Source organism: Xiphophorus couchianus, chromosome 5, assembly GCF_001444195.1.
Source record: "Xiphophorus couchianus chromosome 5, X_couchianus-1.0, whole genome shotgun sequence".
Taxonomy (NCBI): Eukaryota; Metazoa; Chordata; class Actinopteri; order Cyprinodontiformes; family Poeciliidae; genus Xiphophorus; species Xiphophorus couchianus.
In genome coordinates, this window is record NC_040232.1 from 27,822,937 (window position 1) to 27,841,273 (window position 18,337).

The 18,337-nt window shown below is 38.8% G+C and overlaps 1 protein-coding gene across 2 annotated transcripts in view; it reads right to left on the minus strand.

Annotated features, from left to right (window-relative positions):
• grk4 (G protein-coupled receptor kinase 4) overlaps positions 1-18,337 on the minus strand; it is a 54,212-nt gene that overhangs the window by 6,550 nt on the left and 29,325 nt on the right. For both annotated transcript variants that reach the window (XM_028017191.1, XM_028017192.1), the window contains exons 3-12: positions 15,431-15,543; positions 13,686-13,763; positions 12,677-12,777; positions 8,351-8,443; positions 7,872-7,935; positions 7,629-7,769; positions 2,738-2,928; positions 1,951-1,988; positions 1,452-1,541; positions 1,045-1,253 (exon numbers count right to left, since the gene is read on the minus strand). In XM_028017191.1, the coding sequence (XP_027872992.1) occupies positions 1,045-1,253; positions 1,452-1,541; positions 1,951-1,988; positions 2,738-2,928; positions 7,629-7,769; positions 7,872-7,935; positions 8,351-8,443; positions 12,677-12,777; positions 13,686-13,763; positions 15,431-15,543 (1,118 nt within the window). The remainder of the gene's footprint in view (positions 1-1,044; positions 1,254-1,451; positions 1,542-1,950; positions 1,989-2,737; positions 2,929-7,628; positions 7,770-7,871; positions 7,936-8,350; positions 8,444-12,676; positions 12,778-13,685; positions 13,764-15,430; positions 15,544-18,337) is intronic.

The following is an 18,337-nucleotide window of genomic DNA, read 5'->3' on the forward strand; positions in this document are numbered from 1 at the left end:
GCTCTCTCCTCTTCCATATTTACCTTCTACCCAGAGTCCCTTCTTCCCTGAGTCTCCCTGACTCCTCTTCTCACTGGGGAGACTTTAAAAATGCTGAACTCTGGGTCAAAATATTCCACTAAGTTTTAAAAAAAAAAAAAATGTCCCAGTGCTTCTGCTCTCAGAAACACACACACTCAGTGGCTCGCTCATCAAATTTGTGAAGGAAAATAATACAACCATATGAAACACTAGGGGAAATAGTGACAGTAGGTAACAGTTTGTTAGACAAAATAATTATTTTAAATAATTACAAATGGTACTGTTATAAATGAGGATGTGTAATTTATATACATTTTCTTGATTTCTGTCTCTATGATGCGTTCAGAGAGTTTGCAGCTGCCTGTGGATCTCTACTATAGTCCAGATGATATATAAATGAACAATATTTTTGTATAAAATAGAATTAACAAATTCTTTAGGTTAGAAAATTCACTTTTCTACGTCCCAATTAAATATCTGTATAAAACCTCCACAATCAAATGACAGTAATGGCACGAGGAATCAGTTTTTGTTCAGAATGATTTGCTTTACTTATTTTCCTCTTCGATGGACACAGAAATTACAAAAATGTGCTTTTCTTTGCTCTAAATCCTAAACAGAAAACACAATTTTATTTTTTCATAAAAGATTTAGAAAACATAAGTTACCTTCCTTCTTAGCTTCATTCAATTCAATTGAAAAATACTTTATTGATTCCAAAGGGAAATTAAATGTTGCTGTAACTCATTAAGTCAAGATTCTTCAAAGAGTTACTCTGGATGGTGATGGATGTGGGCAGGAAAGACCTCCTGTAGCGGTCTGTATTACAGTGTGTTTGAAGAAGCCTCTGACTGAAGACACTTTTCTATGACAGCCTTATGTAAAAGATGCACATTTTACAGCTCAAGAAAAATCTATTTATTGTTAGCTAAGGCTGAAACGTTTCTTTGGGTTATAGAGGTTCTTTACCGTTGTCCTAATCTCACAGAGAGATATTTGTCCCTTCAGTCTCTTTCTCCTCACCTGCCTGCAGATGTCCTTCGCATCCTCTGAGAACTTATCAGAGTACTCCTCCTGGTCCTCACGCACCCGTCTGTCCACCTCCTCCCGCTTGACTCGCTCCTTGCGTTTCCGGAAAGGCGACTGGCCCTGGATCATCTCGAAGATCAGACAGCCCAGACCCCACCAGTCCGGGCTGAAGGTGTAGCTTTCGTTCTGGATCACCTCAGGAGCTGCGGAGAGGACGAGAAGCAGCGGGTGGACTGTGACGTGAAGCGGTTCGACAGCAGCAGGAAAGAGAACCGAGACTACATCTTCTTAATCTTTATGAGTTATTTTCTGGTTAAGTAAAGATCAAATAACAAAGTGTATACAGAAAGAGTCAAAATGGGAAGAAAGGAGCTGATGGACCAACATGTTGAAGTTCTTACCCATGTATCCAACTGTGCCCACTCTCCCTCGTATCGTCTCCCCTTCAGGGATTTGAACAGCTAGACCCAAGTCGGAGATCCGAATGTGCCCTGAGCAAAAGCAAAAGACAGATTGTTTACCAGAAATTTTCTGAATACCAGTAATTTAACTTAACAGACGCCTGTAAGTAACATCTGCAGAAATACACACAGCTGGGGATGTGCTTGAGTTACACTGAAGCATGAAATAATTTCAGGGAAAAACCGGCCGAAAGAAAGGTGGGGTATTCTTTTACTTCAAGATGGATGTGGGCAAATTAATGTTAATGCAAGAAGGAGTGTAAGGAGAGAGTTAGGCAAACTTAAAACAGTGCCTCTGCAGCCAATGAAAACAGGCAGATACAGTGCAGCTTGTTTGATTTGGACATTGTAGACCAAATTTCTGAAATGAAAAATGAAGGACAAGAAGCACATTTTGAGCCAAAAATCGATGTAGTAAAAACTAAAAAAGGCGACATACCACGGTCATCCAGAAGGATGTTTTCAGGCTTCAAATCTCTGCAACAAACAACAAGTTAGGAGATGCTTCTGAAATTAGAGCTGTTCTCAAAAAACAATATTTTAGAAGAGTAAGAGTATAACGTCATAAGTGAAGAATAAATGCTCTCAAATGCAGTTTTGATCTTTACCAGAGGAGCAAATTAAGATGATGGGAAATTTGACATTTAATGCAGAGCTATGCAAGGTGATGTCTCAACTTTTTTTCTGAAATTACATTTATTTTACAAGTTAAATAGAAATATTTTCCTTAAACCTTCTTTCAATCCAATATGCCAATATTAAAATAAAAAAGAAATAAGACTTTGCTTATAATCCAGCCTAACATACAATAGTTAGATCTTTAGAAAAACACAAATAAATTACACCAATTTTCAGCCTGACTGGGCTGAGCAAAAAATAATTCAATTTCAAAACCTGGTCAAACCAGAGATCTGAAAATGACCCCAAAACCTGAACTAAAGCAGTGCGAACTGAAACCACAGAGCCAGCTGTTTCCTCTGACACACGCAGAGATCAATGAACATGTTTTTGCGGTTATAGCTGCTTGTGGCCTGCAGATTTAGCAGCTTCTTTTTCTTCTACGAGCACCTGTGTTTATGTTCCCATTTCGCACTGATTTTGACAGATGCATTATGCCTTCCAAGAATCTGTACATAAATCAAATTGTCCTTCAGAAACAGTTTCTCTGAAACAACAGATTGCATCCTCAGAATATCCCCGAAAACCTCCAGTAAGTAAAGCGTCACCTGTAGACTATCCTCTCGCGGTGCAGATCCTCAAGGCCACAGCAGATCTCAGCAGCGTAGAAAAGGGCCCTTTGCTCGTCAAAGCCAGAGTTTCCCATGTTGTAGATGTGGAACTTTAAGTCACCACCATTCATTAAGGTCAAGACCAGGCACAGCGCGTCCTTGGTCTCATAGGCATAAGCTAAACTAACCTGGAGGAGGGAGGGAAAAGAAAAAAAAGAAAGAAATTTACGGAAGCGGTAGTGAACCTGGATCAGAGACCGGGTGGGAGGAGTGGGATAGAGAGAGAGAAATGAGAGGATGGGGTACAACTCTAATATCAGAATTGTTTAATGCTCCCCAAATATACATCAATTATCCCAAATGGATTGTCAGGAATATACACAACGTGAAACCCAAAGAAGATGTATCCCAGAGATGGAAAATCCATCTTGCTACTCTCCTTCCATCATCAATCACTCTCCTTTTTCCTTCTTTCCCACAAGCCTCCCTCCTTCTCCTCACTTCCCTGCTGTGGGTCAGTGACACACAGGGTACAGTGTGTGCATGTGCAGTTGTGTAAAATGTTGCTGCCATCAGGAGGGATCCCATCTGCTATGGAGCATGTAGAGAGAGAAAATACAAGGAGGGAAGGAAAATGGTCCTATGGGCCAAGTGAGCAACAAACAACCAGCATATAGAATTTTATTGTGATGTTTTATGGTACAATTGTGACAACAATAAAAATACAGATAAAAAATAAATTATCACTACTCTTTTAGGCAACTGTCCGGCTGTGACTGCATGGCTCAGCATTCACAAACACAAATACTACTTTTGAGAAACATACCCATTCGAAAAAGGAAACTTTTTTTTTATTTATTCAAATTTATTGATGCTCTTCTGGAACAAATAGTAAAAACAAAATTTCTGACAATACTGTCAGTTTGGTTTTGTATTTGACATGATTAATAGAAATTTATCAAAGCAACAATAAATCACAAATACTTACTTTGATAAGAAACTTTCCATGATAAATAATAAGCGATACAATAAATGCCCACCACAAGGATGTAGTGTAATTTCACTATAAAAACATTAAATGCTCCAAAAAACTGAGACATTCTAATTTGATTTTGATTTTTCACCGCCAATTGTCGTTTTTATTTCATTCGCATTTTCCAATTTTGACTAAAGGATTCTGATAAGGATTTGGACAAAAAAGAATTAAAGCCAGACAAAATGAACAAATTTCATCCATTCATCATCTACACCTATATGAGTTTCAAAGACAAGGCAACAATGCTATCAACTTCTCTACCTTGCAGCCTGAAAGTAACAAATTTTTAAATAATAAAAATTAATCAAATTACAGATTTTTAAAAATATATATATATCTGCAGTATTTATTGAACCACCTTTGAAATCCACAAGTATAAAAAATATTTTTACCAGTTAAATCTAAGCAAAACTCTTACTACTGCTATTTTCCTTTATACTGCTGTCTATTTTGTGCTTGCATCAACACTGATAGAGATATTAAGAGTAAAGCACAAGTCAAAAAGATGGGAAACAAACTGCACCACAGTGCAGTAGCGCTACCTCACTTCCCCTGCTACAGACATCAGAGCAGAATCACCCCTGTGGCTCAAATTCCCATGTATCCTCCCACACTGAAAGCACACGGGCGGCTCATTGTGTAAAACATGCAGCAGGCTAATGGTATGCATTGACTAATAGTATGCACCAATCACAAAAAGGTAAAAAACAATACTGAGAGAGAGGAACGAGGACTTGGAGAGAGCACTTGACTCTTCTCCTCACTGCTGCTGTTTGGTCAGCGTTTCCAGGCAACTGTACTGCTCTTGTAGGTAGAGAGGCACATCAAGAGTCATCAGTTCTGCCTGCAGCACCCAGAACCAACACACACATATACACACACACGTGTAATAAAAAAAACAAAAAAAACATGTGCCAATCCCAGGTGACTGGAGCTGCAAGTCTGAGGTTCGGCAACATACCCACTTCAGCCTCTGTGTGTGTGTGTGTGTGAATGACCATGCCTCTATCATGACTCACTCAAATCAAGGGCGCACAACATAACTCACGCTGCATCAGAAATCGACTAATCCAACACCCTGCACAACCTCGACACAGCCGTTGGCTACAAGCGGAGAGAACGAAGAGGCTTCGAGGCACAGGGCTACCGAGCGAAACATCAATACCATCGTTCTGTGACAGTCTGTACGCGTTTCCACAGGGGACGGTCAAAACGATTTCCACAGCAATCTAAATCCGTATCAGAATCCTTTTTCAATCGCAATTCTTGTAGGACTGTTGTGAAAAAAGGACTCCAACATTGTAAAGGCACAAAATCTTACCAAATATTTTTAGTCTAGTTTGTAGTGAAAATATTTTAGTACACTCACAATAAGACAAAACTAATTTACAAGTAATGTTTCAGCAATAAATAGGAGTTTGTTTTAAGTCAATAATTCAATATTGAAGAAAAACTACTTGTTGGTATAATCTGCCAGTGGAACTATATCTTGCTGAAAAGCTACTGGTAAAACAAAACTAAGATATCTGCACAAGAAACTAGACCAAAAATAGTGCAAATCTTTACACCAAAATAATACGTGATCATTATTGAGAATAAATCTGAAAAAGGCCGTCTAGCAGTCCGAGTCATAAGACCACATTTCAACACAGACACAATTCAACACAACATTATGTAATCCACAGCAATGATGTCAATAACCACACACACACACACACACACACACACACACACACACACACAGCCAGCTATTGCGAACATGACTTCTGCAGGACATGCAGCATCGCTCTTTGATAAGCGATGCTGCAAGTCTTCTAATCCAATGTTTTTGTTTTTAATGTGATTTTTATGCCCAATGTTAGTTGAACAAGCTAATTTATTAGTTATCTTTATCAATATAGATATATTGATAAAGATCAATATTGGACTACATTTTTGCTCTATTATTATCTCAGAATGGTCTGTTCATCCAGCTCGTCTGAGATTTAAAAGAATTATAAAACATCAAACTTCCAACATTCATTGATTAATTTAACAGAAGTAAATCGTAGCAAAAGTACACGTTCTTCTCCTGCAGTGATGTATGTTTGTGTAAACACCTGGAGCAAATGGAAAGAGAAACACACATTCCTGGTTGTGCAGCTGAGCTTGAGGGCTGATATCGACATACAGCAGGGTAACTATATAAATCTAGGTATTTCCATTTCTTTTTTGATTGTTTCATTGGGAAAGAACAAGTAAAAGGCTGACAGTGGTAAAAAAAAAAAAAAAAAAAAACTTGTGCATTAGCTAGAGCTTATAAACAGCAAGAGAAAAGAGAGCATTCAGAAACTGGACTTCATTTGATTTTTCTCCCCACAAAAAGTATGCAGCTGAGACCAAATATTTGCACACATTGTATGAGAAGAGGACCATCACTTCTCTCTTTGACGTTTAATCAAAATACAAGTTTTCTGTTTTTAGGTCAGTTAAGATTACTGAAGTTGTCTGCATCTACTAAAAGCCAGAATAAAAGAAAGAGAAGTTTAATTATTTCAAACACATCCCTTAATTATTTGATAGATCTATGAACTTAGGTTTGCAGTCTACCCTCTCTCTCACAGACACAAACGTCTTCAGCTCTGACCAGATTTTTCTAAACGCCTGACGTCAGGGCTTTGTGATGGCTCCTCTAAAATATTGGTTCTATTGTCCTTAAGGCTACTTTGTTAATAACTTGGTAGTATGCTTATGAAAACTGTTTGTTTTATGCCTAAGCTTCAACTTCCTAGCTGAGAAAATGTTCCTTCATCATGAGGCCATCTATTTTGTGAAATGTTCTGTCCACACATCATGATGCTGCCAACACTGTGCTTTACAGTTGGAATGATGTTCTCTGGTTTGTAAGCCTCTCCATTATTCTTCCAATCAAGAAGAACAATGTCCCACGGTTCTACTTTAGTTTCATCAGACATAGTTCCAAAACTGAAGGTTTTTGTCCCCGTGTGCATTTGTAAACTGTAATCTGGCTTTCTTTGTTGTTTTTGGAGCAATGGCTTCTTCCTCGCCGAGTGGTCTTTCTGCCCAAACCGGTACAGGACTCGTTTCACGATGGATGACGACGCTGTCGGGAAGATTCTGGCTAAATCTACTCCAAGATGTCTGGATGTTATTATGGGCTTTATACAAACAAAGACAGGTTTATCTCTGGGCTTTTCCTGGGCAGAATGATGGCAGGACATGCCGTTTATGCTTGCATTGAATTGTTTGAACAGATGAACAAATGGAAATAAAATATAAATCTAAAGAATGCAGTCATTATTCTGGCATTTAGCAAATAGAAATAATTTTATTAATCCTAACCGACTCACTTCATGTCAGACACTGAGAATATATTTGATTTTAAGTGTTGTCTTTACAGTCTGACTTGCAGACAATAACATAAAACCATGACAATTTGTTGGCAAGAATAAATATCCAATCAGTTTCAAGGAAATACTGAAACATTTGAGGCTGACGGCATGCTGCAAATAAACCCAAATTTCAGATGTTTGCATCCTCTAAATAAAATACTGAATATGGCTTTGATTCAATGCATTCATGCAACATAAGTGGTCAGAATGTTTACATCTTCCTGAAATCATTCAAGACAATATTTTTGTGGTTTCATTGTAATAAATCGCTCTCCTCAAAACCAAACAAGCAGAACTCTTTCTTCCTGCATCTAACTTTTAGCAGGTGACGATTAAAGGATTTGCAAACATGTCATTTGCTTTAATTTGCAGGATCCTGCAGCCGCAAGCACCAGGCATGCATGCATACAACACAGATGCAATTCAGGGAAAGGTTGAATAAGAAAAAAGTCGTACTTACTACAAAACTACTGTTAACTTTTTCTAATATGCGTTTTTCGTTTAGTGCCATTGCTTCACCTTTTCTCTTCTTCACCCGTTTCTTTTCCAGCTTTTTACAGGCGTACATCTTACCGGTGGCACGTACTTGGCAGGCACAAACCTGAGAAAACCAGCCAAATGGGCTCATGTGAATCTGAACAATTTGGTCTTCCTATTTGATATTAAATATAACACAATTACACAACAGACAACCTGATCTTACCTCGCCAAATCCACCTTTTCCTAGTACTCTGTAATGTCTGAAGGTATTTTTGGTTACAGGTTGCCTGCAGGGATAAAAAAGAAAAAACAAACAAGAAGATGATGTTAAAAACAGGAGAGAATAATGTTTAAGGAGAAAAAAGGGCTTAATATACTAGCTGATGTCACTCTGACACACCATGTGATGTTGTAGACAGATTAATGGTCTAATTTATTATTAATCCACTCTGATGACTGCCGTTTCCATCCTGCTCTTTTCCACCAACCATTATGCAAAGTATAAATTATTAACCACTCGCAGAGACAGACTGATTGGCAGCCCCACCTTTATGTATTAGAGCAAACATTGCTGCTGCTCCTTATATGACTAATAGGTTCTGGCATCAGCCATTTTCTAAGGCCAAGAGAAAGCAGTACAGTCTAAATGTTCTCCATAAACAATATCACAGTAGATGCTTTGCGTTTGCTGGCTGTACCCACCTTTCCAACCATTTCCACTGCAGGAAGCGAGAAAAGTACATGGACTCCTGGTAGGAGGAAAATGGAGCTCCACTCAGATAATCGCGAACTATTCTGGAAGAGGGAGGGAGAACAGAAAGAGGGGTTGTGATTATTCTGATAAGACGAACTTCTCACCAGGCTGCATTCAGGCAGAGCAACATTAAATCACGATCTCCTCCCCAACATGTGTTTACATTTGTGCAGCCCTGTAATTTTGTGCATTGCTGGCTGAGTTGCTGTTCACAGCAACTTTCAGTGGAAAGATAAAAAAAAAAACAACAACCAGGTTTTAACACTGTGAAAAGTACAAATTGCCTTTGAATTGGGTCGAGATATGATTTCACACAGAACAGTAAATCTAATGCGACTATGAATGGGGAAGTGAGCTGTGTTGTTTGATCACATCAAACAAAAAAATATTAAAAAGGCTTTGTGGATTTCACACTTAAAACTTAAAGTAGCACCGCCTCTTGGGAAAATGTCAGAAAACTGAAAATCTGAGAAGTTTGTTTTTGAGAAGATGAGTATGACTGTCGGCTCCTTTCTTTGACTTCTGTAACACCCCTTTATATATAAGCAATAAGCTTTGCTTTCCAGACAAGGCTGTACAGTGACCTCAGAGTTTGAGATAAGACATTATAATGCTTCAGAATAAAAGGAGCGCCAGGTTAGAGCAGAAGTCTGGGTTGTGGATGACAAAGCACACTTTAAAAATGTAACTCCTCTTCTACTGCCATATGAATAGGCCTGTCACAATCAATTTTCCTGGACGATTAATTGTCTCAGAAGTTATTGCGATAAAAGATGATATTGTTATTTTGAGATCATTTTCAAAAAATATAATGGTAAAGGAATAATATTGCAAGTACAGCCTCTCTCAGACCAATAAACTTTTAATTTCTAACAATCACTTAACACTGTAACCGGAAAACACTTTAACCATCAAAACTAAAAGAAAATACAAATTTGCTGAAGTCTCTGTAAACACAGCCACCCTTGAAAAATGGGGATAGTTGAGAGCAGTGCTCTAGGCTGAAGCCATTTGTCATCCAGTCTTTGGTAGAAAGAGAGACATGAGAAAAACAAAATCATGCAAATAGGAATGATCAAGTTCATTTTAATTTATTATGTGATTAATTGACTTGTTGCTTATTGTAACAAGCTTACATCACAATCATTTGAACTAAATAAATAAAAAATGTGAACTAAATGAGTTAAATAGAACTAGAACATTTTTTAAAAATAGAAATAAAGTAAAATAAAGGTGTCACGAGATGGGAGATATTTCAGTACCGCCAAACTATGCAATGGTATTTATGACATATTAATACATTCCAAAGATTAGCTGTAAAATACAGAAGATTTGTAACAAATAAGTAAAATAAATGCAAAAAGCTTTAACCATAATAAATAAAATTACTTGGACAAGTGGACAGTCCATTACAACACCAGAGAGAGAGGACGGACCAGCATACATGTGTAAGTAAGGAAGAAAATTAACCTCACATGTTTGTTTTGGCACTGCAGGAGGAAGCCGGAGCACCTGGCGAGAACCCATGTATGCTTTGGGGAACATGAAGTCTCCGCATAGATATGCTGTGTGGAATTTGAATCTAGAACCTTCCTGCTGTGTAGCTTTAACCACCAACACACTGCTCCCCACTCAGAGGCATCAAAATCAAAACCTTAATTACAGCAAAAATACAGTTTATTCTGCAAAATTATGCATTATTTAATAAGATAAATCATCCAGATAATTTACACTCAAACTGCATGCTTACATTTCTTTAAAGTTTTTGCCCGAGATCATGATATTTCTAAAATCCTGAAATAGCTTCAGATCTTCCACAACTGTGGTTTGAGCAACTGCTGTCATCTCATCAACGAGTAAATTTCTGCAGGTACAGAAAGCCGTAACACTCCTCTGTTCACAAAACCTGCGAGTTAAAGAAAAACGCTCTCTTAGCTCGCTACTCACAGACAGAAACTAAAGTCAGAGCAAATATCCGACCTCTATAACCAAAATGATGACGTGATGCTAATGTTGGGTTCAAAATTTTTTCCCAAACCATAATTTGAAAATACTTTAACACTAAGCAAAGCAAGTAAAGCTGCCTGTGGTCACCGCTCGCTGCTTTTGCCAAAACCCTTCAGAGTTTCCACAAGGAAAGCCCCCCTGCTGAGACAGAAAGAAACAAATGCTATTTCTCTGTGCAACACAGATTCTCTGTGTATGCGAATAATATACATACAAGCTGTCAACAGGATTTCAGGAACACAATGACACCGATTAATATCTTTCCTCTTCAAATCTTCCTGGTTTAAAATTTAAAGAGCCAAGCTGTGTCCAAGCTGAGCTGGATCATGGTCTTGTGGCACGAACGGAGTGAGAAGAGAAACAAGAGGATGAGGAAAAAACTGCACTGAAGGGTGACACTATGCTCAGGCTATGACATAACACTATGTTGGACCGCAACACGGGAAGGAATATTATGGAGTGAGCAAATGTTCTGCCAGAAGTTACGTTTCCTACAGCTGAGGCACGACACTTAATTTAAAAACATGGAGGGAATCTAAAAGCAGAATGATCATGGAGAAATGGATCAAAGACTAAACTTGAGGAAATCTTTTGTTCAAATCCATGTTCTCCAGTCATTTCAGGTTTACACATTTATGATAATCTGAGGAAGCGCGTATGCTGTGGAAACGCCAATGAAAAAATGCCAAGCTGAAATCAATCTACTGAAAGCTTAAGAAATAGTAGCCTATATGAGAAAACAGAATTATTGATGTAGAAGAAAATGAATTTATGCTTAATTTTTTTTGTAAACCAAAATCCTTCAGAATTTACATATTAGTAAATTGAGTCCACCTGTGTGCAGTTCAACCCCAGTGTAAATCCAGAGGTTCTCAGGGCTTTGTTGCAGAAACAAAAAAACTGTATCATGCAGACCAAGGAGCAGGAGAGAGGTGTGGGGGAAGCCAAAGAGAGGTTTAAAGTGGAGCAACGTTCAATCCATCGCCTGAGAGAATTCATAAAAATCTTTCCTTTATGGAAAAGAGTTTAGAAGGAATTCCTGACTTTACGGTCAGTGTGACTAAAAGCTATCGGGAGTGAAAATTACCACTGTAGTGGTGGCTGCATCATGCTGTGAGGATGTTTTTCTTCAGCAGGGATATGGAAGCTGGATGGCACCAAATATAGGGCAGTCCTGGAAGAAAACCTGAAAGGCCTGTTTATCCGGCTTAGCCATGATTCTTTCTTGTTTGCTTTGCGCCGTCTCCTTTTTTCTATCTGATGTAAGTCATCAGATAGAAAAGTGTTTAAGAAAAGTGCTCCATTTGTAAATACTGACTGATGAAGGCTCAAAGACTTCAGATTTCCTTAAAACATATAATCATCTGCTACGTCTTGTTGGTCTATCACACAAATTCCCAATGAAATGTGCAGCTCTAGTATGACAAAGGTCAAAATGTATGAATACTTCCTAAATATGGCCATTCTGGAAAATATTTTAGGCACATGACAACAGTTTGTAAAATAACGCGCTAGCTGATGCTAAAGGAAGATTTTTTTCAAAGGTTATATGATTATACCAAGCCTATCAGTTCCCGTGCCAAATTTCTGCTAATTTATTCAAGCAAACCAGTGATACACCTGGAATATACATCACTTGTAACTTAATTGTTCTCAGTTTTCAGCTTTAACTGCATTTATCAGAGAACAAACATAGCAAATGATATAAGAATTACTGATGACCTTGACGTCATTTATCACTACCACGTACATGATACAACTACAATGTACCAGGAAAGCCATGGTTTTTCCAGCATCACTTATTGAGGTAAAACAAAGTTAGACAGCAGTATGCGAGAAACCATGCGTGTGTGTGTGTGTGCAGTAAAAAAAAGAAAAAAGAGCCAGTCTGTTTGCTTCCTCTGGCTCTCAGCGGAGGAAGCACAAACACCTGCACCGGCGTGCGTGTTTGTCAACCTGCACGTATGAGGAAGACTGAGGTGGCTGTTGTTTCCATGCCAGCCGTCCGGATGCTTTCTCTGCCCAGCGCTGCATTTGTGCGTGCGTGTTTACGAGTGTTACATAACCCCAGGTGTCAGCTGTCCCGCCATTACCAAATGCGGGACGGTGCCGCGAGAACACAAACCGTTCCCAATGGAGCTACTGGCTCCGTACGCTGACGGCAACAATCGATGGCAGAGGTAACTCGCAAGCAATCTATACAAGTTTTGTTGCTGCGCGCGTGTCCGATCGCAGCTGGAGGAGGAGGTTTGAGTTTCAAGACTTACTTGGTGCAGTCGTTGAAGAGCTCCTTGCATGGACTCTGTTCCAGCCTCTCCCGGCACCGAGCGATAACGTCCTGGGGAATGTCGGGTAGATGGGCCGCCGACTGGAAGGAGATAAACAAACACAAGATGAGGGGAAAAAAAGGATTCACTCAAAAATAAAATGGGTTTTAAAGTACTTTGTAACAGTAATGTTGTTGATGGGATTTTTACACATTTCTTTATAAAAAAAATGTCCACTCTCAAATTATCAAAGTTTTCAGTCATGTTTAAAATAAAATACAAGTTGCCTATGAACCTCTGTGGACATGCTTTAATCACTAAAGCTGAAAAAAACTCAGTGAAGGACAGAACACAGGTGCACAAGGAAGGGAGAAAGAGAAAGAAAGACAGTCAGAAAAAGAAAGCAAAAGAGAAAAAGAAAAGAACACAAGAAGGAAGGTCAGAAGAAATGAATGAAGGACTATATAAATATAAATAAAACATTTTTTCATTGTCTGTTTTTCTCTTTCACTCTATAATCCAGAGCAGGGAAATACTGAAATCAAACATCATTGAATCCTGGGCACAATTTGATCAATAGAGAATGACAAAGATCATTTAGTCCCACCAAAGTTCACTTTGGATATGGATTACAGTTAACCCGCATCATCCTTAGCACTGTTTCCTAAGTGATCTGAAATTAGCTGTAGTTATAATGGACAGTGAAATCCATCAAAGTGATCAAACACATTACTGAAAATCTTAAGTTTTGATGGACATCACTGCAATGACAATTGCAAGAACACAAAGTTGTGTTTCTCACAGCACAGTAACATCATCATCTGCTGATCCTTACAAACGGAGAAAAAAACATGTCTTGCATGTATATGATGTGAAGCCATAAGGGCAAACCTGCATTTTCAGATATAAATTACTTAACACTGATTCTTACAATGCCTCCCTGGAAGTTTAAGATCTCAAAATGTTTCAACTGGTTCTGAATCAGAGTAAACATGTTCATGCGTCTTACCCCGTTATTAAAGTATGTGTCTAATACATTCAGTCCACAGTCCCTCCTCTTCTCGTCGGGAGCTAGCTGGTACATGGCCTGTACGAGGAAAAACAGACACGTGAGCAGCGACGCCAGGCTAAGCCACGCTCGTTCAGCCATCTTTAATACTTCTCCAAATAAGGGGAGAGAGAGACGGGCAGAATGGAAGGCCCTGAATCCAGGAAAAAATAACGGGTTAAGAGAAGACAAAAGGAGAAAGTAATGAAAGGAACTCTGCAAAACAACAACTTTATTCATCTTCACGCTTCATTTGTTACAATTGTTGCCCAACAGGATCACGGACTGTACAGGTTCTCAGACTGTGCCTCTGGTCAAATATGGCTGTACGTGGGGGAATGGTCTGGAGTTTGACCACCTTCGGCCGTCTGTTTTGTTTGAAAACAAGCTCTGCAGAGAGGAAGAGGACTGAGCGCTGCAAATATGCATCACAGCAACAACGTGACACTCCGGAGGGGAAACGGCAGAACACATACAACCCTAGAGATTTATTCAATCGTTTTAAATTTAAATCCATCACTGTAAATAGGTGCCTTTTTAGTACTTGCAATGAAAAGACTTACCAAGTATTTTTTATGCTAGTTTCTAGTATAACTATACTACTACACTTGAAATAAAACAAAACAAATTGTTCAGCAACACATAAGAGCTTGGTTAAAGTCAGTAATTCCTTAATATTGATGAAAAGTACTAGTCTGCCAATGGAACAAGACATTTTTTCTATATTATAAGTGGAAAAAATCTGGCACTAGTACTTTTTCATTTCATATGACACCATTTCTTGCTGAAAAGTTACTAGTTAGTTTTATCTGATTTTACAATATTTGTGCTCAAAACTAGACCAAATACACTTGGTGACATTTTTGTGTTTTTGCAGTGTGCCTGCATACCGTGAAAACCCCCAACATAGGTCCTCATTAAACAGGCACGACCCCCCTCACCTCCTGTGTTTCCTTTCTTGCATTCCACCAGGGGCCTAGACACAAGCTTGGGCCTGTGTTTGCTTGCTCACCCAGGGGAACTGCCTCTGACGTGGGACTGACCTCATGGAGGAGTGCAGAGAGGAAGAGGAGGGGTCTGCTCTTTAACAACCAAAGTCACTAATCACCCACCCACCCATGCAGGCAAAGCGCCGGTTTACCACTCCCATTTCTCGTTCTGCACAGCCTGATGTAGGCCGAGACCCAGCTGACAGATGGGACGATATGAGGAAAAACACGACAAGCAAGAGAGCATCTGGGTCACGAAGAAAAGACATCTGTGATGTCATCACAGACTGCGAAGGGTAATTGTTAAAAAAGTATTTGGTAAAAATTATCTCAGACCAAAACAACATTATGTGGGAATTTTGAAGACCAAAATGAAAATAATGTATATAGACAGCATAATTACAAAATAATAAAGTCAAGCAAGAGAAACATTTTTCCACATTTGTTTGTTTCAATATAAAACTTATGAAAGTGAAGGTGTTTGTCTGTGTCTGGTGAAATTTTGCTCAAAACTAGCTTGTTCTTCATTCAGTGAAGCTGCTCAAAGTGCATAGAGTATCCAGAAATTTCATTAAAGAGTAGCCAAACTCCATATTACAAAGTAAAAAAAGTACAATGTAGTAAAAATACTCCTAAAAGTCCCCCCCCCCCCAAGACGTTACTAAAGTAAATTCAACTGAGTAAACATAACTACATGCTATCAAACTCTGCTCTTACCACAGCGTCCATGAAGTCGATGCAGCGCTTCAGCTCTGGCCGGGTGTCACAGTATTGACGGAACAGCAGCCGACCGATGGGCTGCTTCTCACATAGACTGGTGAAGTCCCTCTCTGCCAGGAGAAACACATGGAAATGAAATGTAGCGGCTGTCCTCTAGCCTGGTTCAGGTTACCTCTGAGGGAAATGACAATCACTACGTTTCTGCTGCGTAGCCATCATCACGCTTTTGCTCCCCTCAATATTGCTGGCAGATTGCCATCTTGTCATCCATGCGTAGTAACACCGTTTTGAAATAAGTCTTACTTCACATTTGTCTTCTGAGGATGGAGACCTTTATGTAATCGCATAAAGTGGGTGTGAGCAGCAATTTACCCAGCTTACTAAAAGAAAACTAACTTCCAAATTACTTATTTTCAGCCTTAGACCTTCCAGCAACCAATAATCTAACAGAGACTGAAGTTAAAAATGTTAAATTTAATAAGGACATTTTGTAATAACCTCCCAATAAGATTATTATGTTATGTCATTGGAAATTGCAAATCATTTGAAAATCAAAAATTTCAACCTTTAACATATAAATGTATATTTTTGACAACTGGGACAATTTACCAACACCAAAACTCTGTCAAATTCATCTTAATTGATCTCTTTGAGGAACGCAGAAGGCAGAACATATTCTGATCTCAAGACATTCCCAGGCTAGAGTGGGATGTGATGGTCTCTCCAGCAGGTGGTGAGTGTTCGCTCTGGCCTCCTGTCCAGCAGGACGCCTCGGAAAAACCTCCAAGGAAGACAGCCGGGAAGCATCCTGATCAGATGACCAAACCATCTGGACCGACTCCTTTTTAATTTGAGGAACCGCAGCCCCACTCTGGTACTCCTCATGCTGTCTCTAAAGCTGAGCTCATTTCAGCTACTTGCAGCCTTGTTCTTTCACTCCCGATCCACATTTCATGATCATAGATGAAAGAGGGAAAAAAAACAAAACCAAAGCGAGAGCCTTTCCGTCTTGGCTTAGGTTTTTTATTCCCCACCAACACTAAAGGTTGGTGCACCTCCCACATTGCTGCAATCAAAGCTCCAATCTGTCATCAATCTCCTGCTCCAACCTAAAATCCCTTGGGACTAAGACACCAGGACAAGCATGGAGCATTTTGTATGAATTATCAAACCACATGATGCATGCATAACTTTTACCATGACTCAAAATATATTACCCGTTTCAATTTTTATATTTTTATTTTAAAAATGATCAAATATACGTGGAAACGTATTTACAGCAGTTTGTTTGAGGACAGTATAAACTTATACCATCATGATGGGAGAATAAAACTCAAATATCACTGAGACATACTAGGAAGTTAGAATCATCCACCGTAGCATTATGCAGTGGAAATATTATTATAGTTTAGTGTTTAATCTGTACTTATCTGAATTTATTTGTTTATGAACTTTATAATGTCTCATTTTGGATCTGTGGTGTTTAATGTTGTAATGGACCACAGTTCACAGCTTTACAAGCCTCAATCTCCTGTAAAGGTTTTCTACAATATGGTTGCATTTGTGTCATTTCAAGACCCATGACCGTGTTTACGGGAATATTTGACCATTCTTCCGTAAGCCCATTTGTGAGCTCAGGCACTACTGGTGGATGAAAAAGTTTTTGCTTCCAGTTTCCACTCTAACTAATTCAGAAATTGTTATATAGAGATAAAGTTTGAACTTTGTGAAGGCTAGTCAACTTCCTCCTCACCAAACTCTCACGTCCATGACTTTAAGAAATAACTTTGTGCTCTGCCACATAAAGAGACAATCTCTAACTATTCCCATAGAGTTGGGATTATGAAATTGTCCAAAACGTCTTATTACACATAATCTCCACTCAAACTTTACATTTGACACAATGCCATCTTGGTAGACATCATACTACTCAGACTCATCCTATTGCACATCAGTCTCCTGAAAGTGACCCATTCGCTCACTAATATTTGCAGAAACTGTCTGCATGCCCACCTGTGGCCCTGGAAGAGGCCTACAGAAAGACTAATATGCAAGTTAGTATTTTCAACATCCCTTAGAAACAAATCAGACCGATTGTATTGATGTTTTCTGTTGGCATGTCAGTCTGTTTTTTCCTGTAAAGCTGGTCACATCTTATTAGAACTAACTGTCTCCATTTGACTCATATTTCCTCTTTTACCAAACGAGGAAGAAGACCCAGGTCGCTCTCTAGCATTGGCTGACGGTCAGGACAGATCCACACACACATAGAGACACACACAAAGCAAACACAAAAACACAAACCTGCCTGTATTTGTAGAAACAAGGGGAGGAAGAAAGACAGTTGCAACAAATAAAAGATAAAAAAATTTTTTTTTAAAAAACAACACCAAATCTTTACAGTAGTTCTTTTATTTTAAAAGCTTCATGTCCTCTTCTTTGTAGCTCACAGCGCCACTTTAGACCTCATCACTGTGGGAATTCCAATATTCTCAAAAGACTGAATAAAAAAAGAGATCATCTGAGATTTTTATTACTTCCCTTTAAGCAGTACGGCCATAACATTTTAAATCTGATCGCAAAGGTTCTCGACCAACACATCTTTAAATCCACGAACATTCACTTTATGCTTACCTTTAACCCTTTACCACAATTCTTTGGAGGCATGTGCACTTCTGCATAAAATGAGCATTCCCTCTCAGATTATTAGAGGGAATCCGAACAATAATAAAAATTGGGGCCATTTGTTTAAACAATACAGCACTTCCTCTAAGTGTGCACATGAAAAAAAAATTATGTATGACATTTATAAATGATCGTCTAATAGATAAGCAGCATGAGAAACCTGTTTATGGTCAGACTGTTTGCTGGGAAACTATGTACAAGATGAGGCAAGATTTGTGG